Source organism: Calonectris borealis, chromosome 26 (genome assembly GCF_964195595.1).
Source record: "Calonectris borealis chromosome 26, bCalBor7.hap1.2, whole genome shotgun sequence".
Taxonomy (NCBI): domain Eukaryota; kingdom Metazoa; phylum Chordata; class Aves; order Procellariiformes; family Procellariidae; genus Calonectris; species Calonectris borealis.
This window is the reverse complement of record NC_134337.1, coordinates 1,227,668-1,243,363: the sequence shown is the minus strand read 5'-3', so window position 1 is coordinate 1,243,363 and position 15,696 is coordinate 1,227,668. Positions and strand designations below refer to the sequence as shown.

General features: G+C 58.9%; 1 protein-coding gene across 1 annotated transcript in view; it reads right to left on the bottom strand.

The window, feature by feature from the left end:
- Nucleotides 1-14,368, bottom strand: part of LOC142093207 (receptor-type tyrosine-protein phosphatase V-like) — a 35,335-nt gene extending 20,967 nt beyond the window's left edge. The window contains exons 1-14 of the mRNA XM_075174162.1: nucleotides 14,213-14,368; nucleotides 13,030-13,093; nucleotides 10,327-10,593; nucleotides 9,033-9,302; nucleotides 8,195-8,461; nucleotides 6,446-6,718; nucleotides 5,513-5,773; nucleotides 4,672-4,944; nucleotides 3,942-4,211; nucleotides 3,098-3,367; nucleotides 2,374-2,646; nucleotides 1,802-2,074; nucleotides 1,079-1,348; nucleotides 409-681 (exon numbers count right to left, since the gene is read on the bottom strand). Of these exons, the coding sequence (XP_075030263.1) occupies nucleotides 409-681; nucleotides 1,079-1,348; nucleotides 1,802-2,074; nucleotides 2,374-2,646; nucleotides 3,098-3,367; nucleotides 3,942-4,211; nucleotides 4,672-4,944; nucleotides 5,513-5,773; nucleotides 6,446-6,718; nucleotides 8,195-8,461; nucleotides 9,033-9,302; nucleotides 10,327-10,593; nucleotides 13,030-13,093; nucleotides 14,213-14,278 (3,370 nt within the window). The 5' untranslated portion in view covers nucleotides 14,279-14,368. The remainder of the gene's footprint in view (nucleotides 1-408; nucleotides 682-1,078; nucleotides 1,349-1,801; nucleotides 2,075-2,373; nucleotides 2,647-3,097; nucleotides 3,368-3,941; nucleotides 4,212-4,671; nucleotides 4,945-5,512; nucleotides 5,774-6,445; nucleotides 6,719-8,194; nucleotides 8,462-9,032; nucleotides 9,303-10,326; nucleotides 10,594-13,029; nucleotides 13,094-14,212) is intronic.
- Between the last annotated feature and the right edge of the window lie 1,328 nt (nucleotides 14,369-15,696).

Genomic DNA, 15,696 nt, shown 5'->3' with positions numbered 1-15,696 from the left:
CCTGTTCTCCTGGGAGGACTGTGGATTAGCTTCTTCTACTACATGGATTCATGGACCTTTATGGTAGTGTAATTTCTCCCTGCTGGAGGAGACTCAGCAAGGGTGCGAGTGCTCCTGTGTACAGGGAGATGGGGCTGTACAGGCAGAGGGATGTCCCCGCATGGGCACAGCTGGGTAACCCTGCATGTCATCAGCATGTACTTGTGCAAGTCTACAGCTGAACATCTATGTGCCCATGAGGGTAACAGTGTGCCCATGCACTAACTGCTGCGTGTTGCACCTATGCACATGTGCATGCACGTCTCCAAAGGCACCAGGATCCCTGCAAACCTCCCAGCCCTCCTTAGGGCTGCCCAGTGGTGCAACATCTCCCACCCCTCTGCAGAGGACACTCCTCTGGGGACTCACGTGTCCAGCCACTGATGTTGGGTGCTGTTGCCTGGTATGGTCCAGCCATGGCACTGGCCTCCAGGGAGTACTCGTATCCTGGGCTCAGACCCATGAAGGTGAAGTTGTGGGTGTCTCTCCTGAGTGAGGCTGTAGCTGCCACGGTGCCCAGCCATGCGTGGTACAGGGTCAGTCTGTAGCCGTCTCGATCCCCGGCTGCGGCTCCCCAGGATGCGCTCAGCCTGTCAGGGTGCCCCACGCTCAGCCAGTGAACGGTGGCTGGGGGCAGCGGGCCTGGGGAGGAAACACAAGTCACTGCCAGGAGCCACATTCAGGCTGAGGGAAAGGAGATGCTCCATGTCTGTGCCAAGCCTGTGCTGCAGGAGGTGGGTCAGCCCTGCAAGGTCCCGAGGGCTGGCTTTGCCCTTGACTCTGTGGCAGCTGCCTCCAGGGATTGCCTCTTCCCTGGTGCTGTGGATGGCTATGGACGGCCACCTGGGACGTGGGTGGCCAGGCCATGGGGTCAGGCACAGACTCCCCATGCTGCATCCAGCTGGGCATGAGCACTGGCTGCTTGCACAGGTGGGAGAGGAAGGCAGGATCTGGCTGCACCAGTGTGGCCTCTGATTTGAACCAGGAAAGGAGAGATCTGGTGGAGGACACCTGGCTGCAAGGAGAGCATCATACTCACGTGTGCAGTGGGTGAGGTTGGGAGTGCTGGTGTGGAAGGGCCCAGCTGTGGCCCTCACTGCCACGCTGTAGCGGGTGCCGGGGCTCAGGTTCCTGAAGGTGTGACTCCTGGCATCCCCATCCAGCACCATGCGCCCAACACGACCGCTGGACGCTGTGTCATAGACATCCACCACGTAGCCTTCTGCTTCTCGCCGTGTGGCTGCCCAGGAGACCTGCAGCGCGGAGGCAGAGGGGCTGCCCAGGGTGAGGTTGGCAGGGGCCAAGGGATCTGGAAAGCAACAGGGAGACAGTCAGCCCCTGCGTGCCATCGCTTGCTGTGCTATGAGCCCACTGGTTCCTCCTGCTCTGGCAGCACCACGGGCTGGACTCCAGCCCACAGCTCCCACTGGGCGGTGGGCAGGCTGGCCACCAGAGATCCTCCCAGAGAGAAGCATGGGGACAAATGGGCAGACACTGTGCATGGCTCTGAGTGCAATATCCTCAGGGCTTGCAGCTGGACATTGCAGGGGAGATAACCAGAGCCTTTGAGGTAGTAGGGGGGATTTGCTTTGGGTTGGGGAAGGAGTGAAAACAGTGAGCAGAAAGGTGGGACAACTATGAAGAAGCTAGGGGCACAGCGGGCATGATTTGGGATGGGGAAGGTAGTGGTGGGTGTTCTGCAAGACTCGGAGGCTCTGGGGCACAGTGGAGTGCTATGTCCAACCCAACCCATCAGACTCACATGTCCACTGGGTGACCTTGATGGAGGAGGCTTCAAACAAGCCTTTCACAGCAGTGACCTGCACAGCAAACCTGCTGCCTGCCTCCAAGTGAGTCCAGGTGATGTTCTGAGCATCTGGACTCAAGGTCTGGACCCGATCCCTGCTCTGGGTGTTAAGGCTATACAGAATAACACGGTAGTGGTCCCTCCTGCCGGGGGGCTTGTTCCAGCACGTGTAAAGCTCCGAGGAGCTGCCTGGGTTGGTAAGGCTCAGGTTTGTCGGTGCAGCAGGAACTGTGAGGAAAAACAGACACATGAGTCAGAGAGAAAAAGATTCAGTTCCGAACATGCAGCCGTCTCTGGGGATGAGTCCTGCTTTCCCCAGGCAGCCAGCAGCAATCGGCCAGAAAGTGTTCTGTGCCCACGTGGTACGAGGAGGCTGCAAGAGGCAGGAGATTACTGCAGGCCAGCATCACCGGGAACCAGGCCAGGGTGCCCTCCTCTCCCTGGGTGCCAACATTGATCCCCATCCCATTCTGGAGCTCCTCACAGTGCTCCCACCCAAGCCACCTGTGGGTGGTATGGATGCTCACCTGTGCACCCAGTGACGTTCTTGGGGAGGGAGCGGTAGGGTCCAGCTACTGCCCACATCCCAACACGGTAGCAAGTTCCTGGTGCCAGCCGTGCCAGGGTGACATTGGTGCTGTCCTTCCCTGCTTCCAGGGTCCTTGCTGGTGCAGAAGAGCCCTCCTCGTGCATGCTGAGCAGGTATCCATCCCTCTGCCCAGGAGGGGTCTCCCAGCGCACAGCCAGAGCCCAGGCAGAGCTGACAGGGCTTGCCGACAGGGAAAGAGGAGGTAACGGGACTGTGGGAGAGAAACAGCGTTACAGGGAACAAACCTGGGATGCTCAAGACTGACTCTAGTTTGGGAATGAAGGTAGGAGCTGCAGGACTGTGAGCACCTCACACGCTGTCTAAAGACTGCTGAGAGCAGCGGGTTGCTCCCAGATCAAAGCTGCTCCCTGTGTCCCAGGTGATAATGGTGTGTCACCACCACGGCCTGAGAACCCCTTGTCCCAAAGTGCTGGGGCGGGCTCACAGCATGCCCCGTTGAGCTGCTGGGCTCAGGGTGAGTGAGGGTCCCAACAAGAGACCCAGCATCTTGAGTAGGAGACAGGCATCAGTGGTGTTGCAAGAACATGGCCTCAGGGCCCTCCTGCAGAACAGCCCTGGGACCCCGCCTTGGTCCCCAGCCCCTCGCCAGGTCAGAGTCACGCTGGGTACCAGAGACGGGTGCAGAGGACCTGCGTTCTTACCAGTGTAGCCGATTGCAGTCTGAGAGGAGGTGCGATGAGGCCCAGCCTGGGAAATGATCTCCACGCGGTATCGGGACCCTGGCACCAGCCCCTCCAGGTCAAGCTGGGTGACTCCACGGGGGACAGACACATTCCTGATGATGGAGAGGGACTCAGCCACCGAGAGCTGTACCAAGTGGTGTCTGCCACCGCCTGACTCCACCCAGCTCACACGTAGCTCCTGGGGTCTCCGGCCAGGCTGTACACTCACATTAGCCAGAGACAGTGGATCTAGGGGGAAACACAGCATGGAGATCCATGAGATCATAGAAGAAAGCAACGGGAGAAGCCAGGACACAGCCTGCACCTCTGCACAGGGCTAAAGGAGACGTGGTGGCAGCTGACTTCCAGCTGTCCTGTTGTCTTGGGAGACACGCAAGTTGCCCGTGCATGTCCCCAAGGCGCTGCTAGCAGGCAGGTGCTGTACCGAGAAAAGAGCACTCAGCTCCCCAGCAAGCTGCTCTGCTCCATGGACAGGGAGCAGCAAGCCCAGATGGGTCTCTGTGCTTCCCCTCTTGCATCTCTCTCCCACCAGTCCCAGGCTAGCCTTGAAATCACGAGTAGTCTAGGCAGAAGGTTCAGCTTGACTGGGGAAAGCCTGAGCTGGGGAAAAGGGTCTTTTGGGGCCCAGAAGCTGGTACACAGCACCTAATTCATGACATGTGCTCAGATTCCCAGGGGCAGGGGGAATGCAGGTCTCACTGGAGCCCTCTCTCTGCCCGGGCACGTCCATGTCACTGCCACTCTTGCAGGCAGTGCCAGGATGCCCCGTCCCTGCAGGAGGCTGGGGACAGTTCTCACTCACATGTCCACTCAGTGGCAAAGTGTGACGAGGATCTGTATGGGCCAGCGAGGACGGTCACCTTCAGGAAGTACTGAATGCCAGGGGACAGCCCCAGGAATGTGAAGTTGTGGGTGTTTGGCCCCACTGAGATGTTCCTCTGTGCTGAATGGCTCTTGCTGTAGAGCTGGAGGTGGAACTGGTCCACATCGCCAGCAGCTTTGTCCCAGAAGGCAGAGAGTCCCAGTGGGCGTCGGGTGTTGGTCAGGGTCACGCTGGCTGGAGCCAGGGGGTCTGAGAAAGAAGAGACATCCAGGCAGTGAGAGGCAGTCATGGTGGAGCTGCCGCGGTGTGGATTGGGGGCCTGCACGCGCTTGCCCTGGGCGCCCTCCACCACTTGTCCCCGGTGGGCTCAGGTCAGAAATCAGCCCTGGCATATCAAACCCCAGAATAGCCTGAGCTTCTGCTCCACAACAAACATGGGAGCAGGTCCCCACCTTTCCGGCTGGGTGACATTTGGAAACGTTTTCCGTTCAGTGATGGATTTCTCCTGCACTGAAGACCCTTTTAGTTCCAACCTGGCTGAATGTGGCTCTGGTTGTCCTTCCACCCTTTGTCTGCCTATGCATCCCTGTCCCTGGTTCCCCTCTCTCCCCATAGATGGTCCACGCTCTGCCTTGCTTCCATGCGATGAGCTTTCTGCTCTTGTTGGCCAGGCCATGGTTGCAACTTGCACTAGGGGTAACACACTCACACGTCCAGTTTCTGGCTGATCGCACAGGGGATCTGTAAGGTCCAGCCATAGCAGCCATCTCCAGTGTATACTGTCGCCCGGGGACCAGGTCCTCAAAGGTGACATTTGTCCAGTTGTTCCCCACAGTCATGTTTCTGACCCATGCCTGGGACTTGGTTTCCCAGAGGGTGCCTGTGTAGCCAGTGCTGCCAGCAGAAGCTGCTCTCCAGGAGGCTTGCAGAGAGGTGCTGTGGCCCTGATTGCTGAGGGTCAGCTGCTCCGGGGGCAAAGGATCTAGGAAAGGTAAGGTCTAAAGTCACAGCTGCACCCAGACTGGGGTCACCTGGCAGAAGTGCAACCCCAAATGTGCTGGGGCTGGAGCCCCTTCCCTGGGGAAACTCACATCCAGGTGCTCTGGCCACCCGTGGGGTCTGAGCAGGCCACCGTCACCCCTGCTGACACCCACACACCAGTTTGGCAGGGACTGGGCCAGCACAGAGTTCAAACTGGCATGGTAAGAGAGGACTGCTCTGGTGCTGGAGGAGGTGGTGGGTGGGATGGGATGGACCAGGGTGGTGGAGACGTGGTTCAGGGCAGATGCAGCCTGAGCAGTGCCACAGGAGGGCGGCCCAGGGGAGAAGGGCACTGGGCTCTGCTGACCCTTGGGCTGGGCAACTGGCATACAGACCAGGGTCAGTCACATCCAGCAGCACCTCTGCTTTCCTCCTGAGCCTTTTGCCCTTTTATTGCATGAAGCTGCAGAAGACCTGTGCTACCACATTCCCTGAAGCACGACATTGTGGGCAAGGGCAGGACCCAGCGGGAACGCCAGGGCTGGCTGCGGTGAGGGCTGTGCACTCACATGTCCAGTTGGCGATGCGCCGGGGTGTGGATGTGTAGGGGCCAGCCACCGTGCTGACCTCAAAGGTGTAGAGAGTCCCAGGGCGGAGGCCGTTGTAGGTGAAGTTGGTGACACCTCTGAGCAGCGAGCTGTTCTTCACGGGGTGCTCCATGGGGCTGAAGGCCAGCACATAGCCCTCTCCCATTGCCTCCTCCCAGCTGGCTAGTAGGCTGTAGGGGCTCCCCTGGCTGGACAGACTCACACCAGATGGTGCTAGAGGCTCTGCAAGGGACAAGGATGGGATCATGCAGGTCACTGCGTGGGGCAGTGCATCAGGCAGCCAGACTGCTCTCATGACACTCTGCAGCGGTCCCCCCACCAAACTCGGCCAGCCAGGGCTGCAGGGAGAGCGAGCCTTTTACTTCTCTCAGTGCCAGGGGCTGGGTGAGTGCCTCCCCACACTGTTTAAGGCCACAGTCCTTCCTTCCCGGAGTGGCAGCTCTAGGACAGCACCAAACATGGCTCCACGAGTTGCCCAGCAGGGACTGGGCACAGGGAGATGCTGCTCTGGGGGGACTGGTGGTGCTTCACTACCCACCAAACCAGCTGCTGTGGGCAGAGGGAGGGGAAGATGTCTCAAAGCCTGCTGAACACTGAGTCCAAAGGTCACTGAGTAGGGTATGGTCTTGATTCGTGCTTGACATTACCTGGCACAAGTCTGCCGAGGACCTCTGGGTCCACCCTCACGAGGAACTGTGAGGCAGCAGATTTTGCCGCTCTGACCCACAGCCTGCTCTTGAGACCAGGTGCCAGCGCACTGCACAGCCCCATCTCTGCCCCTGCCGCAACCCCCTCCCCCTCCCTTCAGCCTCCCTCTGGGCATCGGTCCCTCCATCAGGCGGCAGAAATGGCCTTGAAAGGACATGCTCGGACATGCTTGGGCTTTCTGCTTACGTGTCCAGGCTGCTGTGCTGTGGGCTGATGCCCGGTAAGGCCCAGCCACTGCTGTCACCTGGACAGAGTATTGCTTCCCGGGGCTCAGCCCATGGAAGGTGATGTGACTGCTGTCTCCGCCGACGGAGATGTTCCTCGTTGGAGCACCATCCTCTCCCTCCTGCAACGTCACCAGGTAGAAGTCCCTCTCCCCCGCTGGGGTGCTCCAGCAAGCCTGCAAGGAGCTCTGCTCCTCTGCGCTGCTCAGGGTCACGTTGCCAGGGCTCAAGGGGTCTGGAAGGGAACAGAACAGGATTGTGTGCATCAGGATTATGGGGTGCTCTGGACCCCATCCACCCCTAAGCCCCATTCCCTGCTTCCTTATCTGCAGGGTTACATCCAGCCTTAGACATCCTTTTGGAGCATGCTGTCTCCATTCCCCAGCACAATCGTTCCTGGTCTAGCAGAGCCCAGACGAAGCTGGCAGCCCTGCTGGGAAATTCCTAAAAGTCCCCCTCCTCTCCATTCATGTTCCACCATGAGCTTGCTGATATTCCCAGGAACTGGCCTGGACCGAACTCCTGGCCGGACGCCCCTGGCTCGTGCATCTGGCACCAGGAACGTTTGTTCAGCCGGATAGGTCAGAGCTGCAGACTGGCAACGGCAGGGATCAAGTCAGACTCACTCCATAGCAGAAACAAACCAGCTGGGGGTGTGGAGGTCTTCCAAAATCCCAGCTGCAGAGTCAGCAGTGAGCAGGCTCCAGCTTCCTAGACTGGCAGGCAGAGCGGGAAAGACCTGGAGACTTGTCACCTGGTGGCACCCAGGTCCTTCCAGCATACACCATGACCAGTGTCTCTGCCCAGGGCCAGGATGAGTCACTGGCCACACCAGCCCTGAGTTTGCAGCTTGGCACCTCTATAATTTGTTGCTCCTCACTAGAGAGGGCCAGCACTTTCTTGGCGTTTGGCGTGAGTCTTGCTCTGTCCGGAAGGCTAGGTTTGCCCTCTCCGTTTTCGCCCTGGTTTTCCTGGGAACATCTGGGAGACCAAGTCTAGGGCCAGAACTGTTCACAGTTCTATGGACACAGTGTTGGCAGCAAACCAGGACTGTAGTGGTGGAAGTCACCTGCTCTCAGGGCCCTTGTCAGCCTGAGGCCAGAAGGTGGAGGAAGTTGGGTTGAATGATGCAGCTAGCTGGGGTCTGGGAGGGCTACCCTCAATTTCTTGTGCTGCCAGAGGCTGGCTTCCTTGGCCGTGTTTGCACAGCACCTGGCACATTAGGGACATCCACCAGGATGAGGTTATCACACGCTACCAAAATATACCCTTGACAGCAACCAAAGGGGGCCAAAAATCCATTTCCCTCCAGGAACCTCCAGTTCAAACCAGCTAAACTGCTATCCTCTTGCTCCCCGTTTTCTCTGCTGCCCTTGGGCAGCCCTGAGGCACGTGAAAGACCAACCCCAGCTGCATCGCACACCAGTGGGATCTGCTGCCCTTCCATCCTCCTCCTCAGGGAGAGGCCACAGGCTGATCCACCGGCATCCCAGGGAGAATCAGGCCAGCACTGGGAATTCACTGTGGGGGGACTCACTGGCCCCCACGCAGTGCCCCTGGAGCGGCTTTTGGCCAGGTCCAAGCAGAAGAATTGCTCTCTACACTCTCTCTTCTGCTCTGGCAGAAGACCTTTGGATTCAGAGGCTGGACCAGAGGCAGGGAGAAAGCCAGGGCCACCGAGGTCCTCCCCATCCCTGGCCATCATACTCACATGTCCAAGCGGTGGCATTGGGCCCCCCCACAGTGTAGGGCCCTGCTGTGGCACTCAGCCCCAGCCAGTACTGGGTGCCGGGGTGGAGATGCTGGAAGGTGTAGCTGGTGAGGCCCCTCCTGGCCGACAGGGTCGTGGTCACGGTCCGGGTGAGAAGGTTGTGGAGTGCGAGGTGCAGCCAGGCGGCCCCCCCAGCATCCATCCAGGAGGCAATGAGGCTCGTGCTGGACCCCGGGCTGAGTCTCAGCTGGGTGGGGATGGAGGGAGCTGAGGGGAAAAGCAGGAGGCAGTGAGGTTCAGCACTGGGGCTGGGGCTCCCTGGACCCTTCTCCCTCCCCAGGGTCTCCTACGCCCACAGCTGCTCTCTATGCTGGCATGGGGGCTGAAGGTCTGGCAGGGGTCTGCTGAGGGATGTCTCTCCCATGTCTCCCAGGTGAGCTGAGAGGCTCTTGAGGTCCCTCCATACTGTCACGCTCTTTCAGGCTGCAGGGCAGAGGGGGTGGCAGTCTGGGAAATGCAACATTTCTGCAGCTCCCACCAGCCAAGGCCTTTTGCCAGGATCCCCAGATTGACCTTCTCCCATGGGACATGGAGCACACAAACCCGAGCTGTGGGTCCTGCAAGGCAGGACTGAGGTGCGAGGTTGTCCCCTTGGCCAAGCATACTGGGCTCACAGCGGGGATGTGAAAAACTCCCGGCTGTTTCCCATCCTACACAAACTCCCCATCTGGAGCCAGGAGACCTCCTCCCCCTCTCCGGCAGCCCAGTCAGCACCCCTCCTGCCAAACCCTTTCTCCCACACCTTCCCCCTTGGGCAGGCACACCCATCGCTCCCTACCTGTCCATTGGTGGATACTGGTGCTTGCCTGGCTGGATCCAGCCAGCGTGCTGACCTTCAAGGCGTACTCGCTGCCAGCCAGCAACCCGTCAAACAGGAACGCGGAGGCGTTTGGCAGGACGGACACATTTTTCACAAGCGTCTGGGAGTAGCTATGGTAGAGGGCAAGGTGGTAGCCGTCTCGCTGCCCGTGGGCGTGCGCCCAGGAGGCATGCAGCATGGCCGAGCTCCCGCCGCTGCTCAGGCTCAGGTTGCTGACGGGTGAAGGACCTGCATCAGACATGGCACAGATGGGGGTTGGCTGGTTGCCTTGCAATGCCTGACCTGCCAGGTGGCTCAAGGGCCAGCGGGACAGTGACTTCACCTGGTGAGGTCCTGCCAGCCAGCTCCACAGGACCTAATCCCCCAAGCACAGCCCCATCACCTCCCTGCCAGCCCCCCAGTCTCCCGCAGGTTGTGTGGGCTGCCCCATCCCCTTTGGATCAGTCTCTGCACAGCCATTCTGAACTGGACAGGGAGGATCAGTCAGGGACAACACACCAGGTGTGCACTGAGAAAGGCAAAGCCATCAGTGCTTACCTGTGAGCTCACCTGCTGCCAGGTCCTCTGTTCCTGCTGGTGCTGTGGGTCCTGCCACATACCTTCCCGTGAACACTAGCCCCTGCTCCCTGCAGCCGCCACTGCATCCATCTGCTGGCCAGCACCCTCCCTCCAGCTCTACCCTCCTTTTCTAGGTTTTCCACCTTCACCTGCACTGATTTACCCAAGGATCTTCTGGAGAGATGCAGGCAAGGGCTGCCATCCTCACCTGAGCTGTGGGCTCACCAGCCCTGCCCCGTTCCCCCAGTCCTTGGCATCAGTCAGGGAGGGCGTAGAGCAAGGCTTGGTGGGTGAGCCAGTGATTAACAGAGATGTGCCAAAATCATGGAGCAGATGCTACTTTCCTGTAGCTCTTTCTAGACCTCCAGATATGACTTTTTCTACCCCTCAGCTCTCTGCAGTCCACATCATAGGTTGCTGCATCATTAGCTATATTATTCCAGGAGAAGATACAGCCTGAACCCTGCCCACGTGAGGTGCAGGGGCAGGACCCTCCTTCCACATTGATGAAAGAATGACCCCTGGGGACCAGGGAAGAACTCTAATCCTTGTGGAATTGAGGAAAGACCCAACCTCCCCATGGACTCACAGGACTCCGCACAGACCTGTACTTCGCACCCTCCAAAGCAGTGTGACGATCATTGGTAAGAGCACTCAGACCCTTTGACTCTGCAGTCCCTGGGGAACCCCTTACTTGTCTGTGCTGTAACTGTCTGGCTGGTGGTCTCCATGCAGGCAAGCGTGGCTGTCACCTCAATCTCGTAGCGCGTGCCAGGGGTCAGCCCGTGGAACCAGAAGCTGGTGATGTTGGGTCCAGCAGATCCATTCTGCAGTGGCGCGCCCGACCCCAGGGAGGAGAGAGCGAGCAAATATCCCTCGGCACCCCCCTCTGGCTCATCCCAGGAGAGAAGGAGGGAGTCCGACCGGCCATGGTCACTCACGCTGAGGTTCAGGAGGGTCCCTGCAGAGGCAAAGCTGAAACCCTCAACAGGGAGCTGTGGTGCTGGTGGGCGGCCAGCCTGCAGAGCCAGGCTCCCCAGCCCACCCACCCTCACTGTACACCTGGGCCCAGCCCATCAGCATGGGCACTGCCCCGCCGCAATCAGGCCCCCCGACCCCAAAGGCTCTGAACAGCCTTTGGAAAACACAAGAAAGTTCAGAAACCCCCAAGGACTGGGGTCAAAGGCACCACATGAAAGAGATGCTCCTAAGCATGGAGCATTTCTTCTGTTGGAGAAAGACCAGAAGGCTTCAGGCCGTCACATGCTTTGTCCAGACAGCCCTGGTTTATGGCAGAAAAGTTGCCCTGGCTGGGTATAATCCATTGTTCATGACCGTGGTTCGTTTGAGCCCCCCAAAAGTTGTTGAAGGGCTCTGGGTCCACCTTGCAGAAGCAATGGCCGGTGAGGGAGCAGGTTGGATATGGCAGTGGGGCCGTTATGCTCCCTGCAATAGTCCCTGTGTGGGCTCTGACAGGGGAGAGGGTAAAGGCTGCTTTGGAGGGATCCAGGCACTGACCCACACTGTCCTGCCCAGTGCAGAGACGACATGGGAAGAGCAGGTTGCTGCATACATGGGGGAAATGTGGGGCCAGATTTGCACAACCCCCTGCTGAGGTATGTCCCTGCCTTGGCCTTGCTGCAGCAGCAAGGTCAGCACGCTGCAGCTGCAGGGCCAGTGCTGTGGCATCCAGATAGAGAGCATCTGGGGACAAGGAAGTGGCACACGGGGCTTTGCCTAATTGGTGGGTCAGTGGCCAAAACTGCTATTGAAACCCTGCCCTTAGAGTTGCTCAGGAACCACCTACACAAACAGGAGCCAGACAGAGCCTGTCTGTGGGGACCAAGCTGGCAACGTGACCCTTGCAGGCTCCATCTCTGCCTCCCCATGCCTCCACTAGCAGATCAACACACACTCCTCATCCCCAGCCTTGCTGTGAACCATGAGTTCTCTATTGCTTTCAGCCTTTGGGAAACACCAGAACAGCTCTAGTGCTAATAAGACATTTGTGTAATAATTAGCACTTAAAATTTATGATGTGCAACATGTAACAGGCTTACATGTGATCTGGCATGGAAAGAAAGCTTTGAACAAGCACAGCTATTGCCCCAGAGGTCTGCCTGGGGGCTGCCTTTACAGAGCAAAAGAGGAGCGGTGTGGGGTGAGCCCCAGGGACAGGGGACTGCTCAGGTGTTGTCTGTGGTCTTCCCACAAAGCTGGACAGTTTCAGAACTACATGCAACTTCTGTTTCATGCAATGCCATTTTGTTTGGAGCCTGCTGCCATGCTGAGAGCTTCACTCAGCAGATGGGTTCAAAGGGAATTGGGGAAGTTAGATGGACACAAAAGAGGAGCACGTAGTCCCTCTGGGAAAGGCCTTCTCAGTGCCATCCCTGAGCAGTTCAAGTGCAGATTTGGGAACAGACTGCTCGGGAAGGGTTGTCTGAATGTAGTTGTGTGTCCATGGGTCAGGTGTTTACACCTGGGCCAGCTGCCCTGGGCTCCCCTTGCTTTCAGCAGAGACCCAGTCGCAGCAGCTTGCAGAGCACAGAGCATGGTTAATCTCCTCCTGAAGACAGCCAGCAGGCTTGTGCCCTGTGCAGAGTTCAAGCAGGGATGATTTTTCACTGCGGGCTCTTTCTTATCTCGTGAAGGTACGATATCTCCACCCATGTTTGTCTGCTTCTCTCGCATATCCAACAGACTGCATCGCCTGCCTCCACCTGTCACTCGGCAACCATCTTATTCGCCTCTGCAGTATAAATGTACTAATACCTAAAACGGGCCAGAGGCATCCTCCAGCCCTGAGGCCCATGACCACAACACTGCTCACACCCCCAAAGATAAGCTCCGCTAACCACATCACAGTCAGCCACATCCAGGTACACCCCATGCCCTGACTGGTGCCTGCAGATCGTCTGGGAGAGCTTTCACTGGCACAGGCCAGCGCCATGTGGGCACCACGCTGGCTCCAAGCACACGATAACGCTTGCTGGCTGCAGGGCGAGCGTGGCTGTACTGCTCGCCAGCCAGCTCGGCACAGCCGTGGGGCTGCCCCATGGAGCATGACCCTGCCCAGCCAACTGCAAGGGCTCCAGGCAGGGCGCCTGCGGCTGTGCTGCTGCTGAGCCCGCTTGATGCTCCGTGGGAAGGAAGGAGCTTGGAGCCTTGTCCATCTCTCACGCTGCCCCCCATAAGGCTGGGTGCTGTAAGAGGATGGGGCTGACTCCCTCCCTGTCCCTCGCCATGATCTGCAGCCTGCAGCAAGTCTAAAGCAGAGTATTTACAAAGCTACTCTTAACTCCAAGGGTCCTGGCCCAGCACATCTGCTCATCTCATAGCTCCTGGGCACCAAGACCACCCTCCACAGCCTGGGGACCTCTTTGCTTTGACTTACCTCTATCACTGGGTGCATCCTGTCCCTCCAACCCTGCCTGTGCTGTCCGGTTGCATCCCTCGCCCTGGGGGATTGAAGGTGTCAAGTGAGAGAGGGGCAAGGTGAGGTGGTCTGAGCTGAGACTAACACCTGGGAGAGGTGGCCTGTGCCAGGCCAGGGGTCAGGCTGGCCAGGCATAGGTCCCACCCAGCCATGGCATTTGAGGGCTGCGACCCTCTGGGGACTGTGACCCCTCTTCACAGGAGAGCCCAGGTCACTGCTCACATCGCCCTCCCCTATCTAAGGCAGGGAGACAGACTCAGCAGATGCAGCTTGGCAGCTTCCCTGGCCTTTTGCATGGGTCCTGGGACTGCAGACCAACACGGGGCCATGCGCACAGGCGAAGACATCCCACCAAAACAGCCAGGGCACAAGGGGAAGATTTGGGGAGGAAGAGTGCTCTGGACAGGCCCTGTCAATCTCATTCCCTCTACAGGCACCACCCCCTTCCCACATTCATGGTGGGGGGAGGATGGAGGGACCCCAGACCTCAGTCCAGCTGCCATCCCCCACAGGCTGAAAAGCAAGGGCTTGGTCTGAGAGCTCCAGAGCATCCAGCACCCTCCATACTGCAGCGGGTGCTGAGCACGCTCGCGGGAAACCTGTCTCCCCACAGTCTGCTCACGAGCAGGGTGTGCCCTGCTTAGGTTGAGACTAGTTCCCTCCACATTAAAGGAAATATCTCTGCCCACTCCGGGTCCCGCAACAAGCCACAGAGGAGCAATCATCTTTCTTTAGTTATTCCCCCCTTGGCTCTGCTGGCTGACTCATTTCTGGCTCTCCCACCGACTGTGGTGCTTTTGGGAGTGTGTGCGCGGAGGGGAGCGAAGGGGCTCCAGACCCCTGGGAATAGTAGCCAGCCAATTCCTGGGGCGAGGAGCTATGCAGCCGTGGCAGCAGTAACACTCTCCGATCCCAGGCACTGGGGCAAGAGGGCATGGCGAGGGGGGTTGAATCGGAGGAAAAAGCCAGCTCGTAATTGCAAACGTCGCTAATTTGGTGCAGCTGCATGGCTGGAGAGGCAGCCCAGAAATATGCCGTCATTCCTCAGCGGGGTAGGACTATGCAAAGCCGTTTGCCGCCAGAGAGCTTGGAGCCAAGAGCCTGCATGGACAAACGGGGGGTTGAAGAGACAAGGGCTTACCTCTGCCAGGGTTCCCAGGAGCCATGGCACCCACAGGACAAGCAGCGGCAGCAGCGGTGGTCTCATTGGGACCAGGGTGGCTGCAGATTAGAGGGATGACAAGTTGGGGGGGGTAGCTTCTTAGCAGTGGCTGTCCCCAGCCAGCCCCTTCTCCCATGGCAGCGAGGGGCTGCGTCCCCAGATGCTTTCCGAGCACGGGTGACAGGATGACATCAGTGGGGACGTGTGTTGCATGCCGGCGCGTTGCACATCAGCCCTGCCAGCTGTCCTTGGGCAGGAGCAGAGTGCGCCTCCGGGCTAGGAGAAGTCCAGTGTGTGTGTGTGCCTCTCGCTGTGTGCATTTGCTATTGTTCCCGTGGATCTGTGTCCCTCTGCGGTGACTCTGCAGCTGTCCTTGTGTGAGCGAGTGTGTGCTGCGGCCAGAGAGCTGCTTGCCGGGGGGCTTGGAGGGGGGTGCTTTCGCTGTGGCTGGGTCTCTGCACGACTGGAGCCGGGTCTGGCCATCAGAAGGAGTTCTGCAGAGTTGTGGGAGTTGGTGTTGAGAGGGGAGGAGAGGGGAGGAGACAGGACAGGACAGATGGCGGCTCTGAGCTGGAAGGGAGTGCCCAAACCAGCCCCCAGCAAGGGGAGGGAGGGCGGACCGCAGCCTCCGGCAGCTGGGCTCGGATGCTGGAGGGAGCATTGGCAGGAGTGTGGATCCGGGGTGCTATGCACCTTGCAGCTGTCTCTGTCCGGCACGTTTGTGCACCCTTTAGCTCTGCATGCATGAATTCCTGCATGAGGTGCTGATGGGAGGTTTGGTCATGCTGGGTGAGGAGGGAGATGTGTGCCTCTGTCTGATGCTCATGGCACAGGGGCAGGCAGATTGGAGCTGGGGATTTGAACACATTGTGAGAGGTTCCTGTGTGCTGCATCCCATGGGTGCAAAGATACCTGGACCACGCTTTGCGAATTTGAGGGGTTGGCTGGGTCCCAGCTGTGCCTTGTCTGCTCGTGGGTTGTAGGAGTTGTGCGTGGTGCTGCCATGGGGAGTACAATGTGCCCCCCCAGCCGTGTGCAGGGCCGTGCGTGGTGTGGTGTTGTGCTGTGTCTGTGCAACGCGTGGCAGCGTGCCAGCTCTGATTCAGAGCGGAGATGCCATTGGCTTCACATCAGTGCTGGAGATCTGGGACAGCGCTGGAAGAGGTTCAGTGATGCATCTATCCTGGAAGCCAGCACAGCCTGTGTGGCCGTGGGAGTCTGTCCCAGTAGCCAGCATGGCCCCGCAACGGGGGCTATTCAAGCTTTGCTTATTGCTGTGAGCCACTGAGCTGTCAGTGTGGGACACATCCCCCAGCTGGCCCAGAACAGCAGATTCCCTCCCCCAAAAGCTCAGAAGTTTGTCAGGTGGGACCTGTGAGAGACAGCTCAGCTCCCAGTGCCTGGGCAAAGACATGGGAAAGCCCCAGCCCCTGCACATAATTAAGAAGAGAGGGGGACACAAG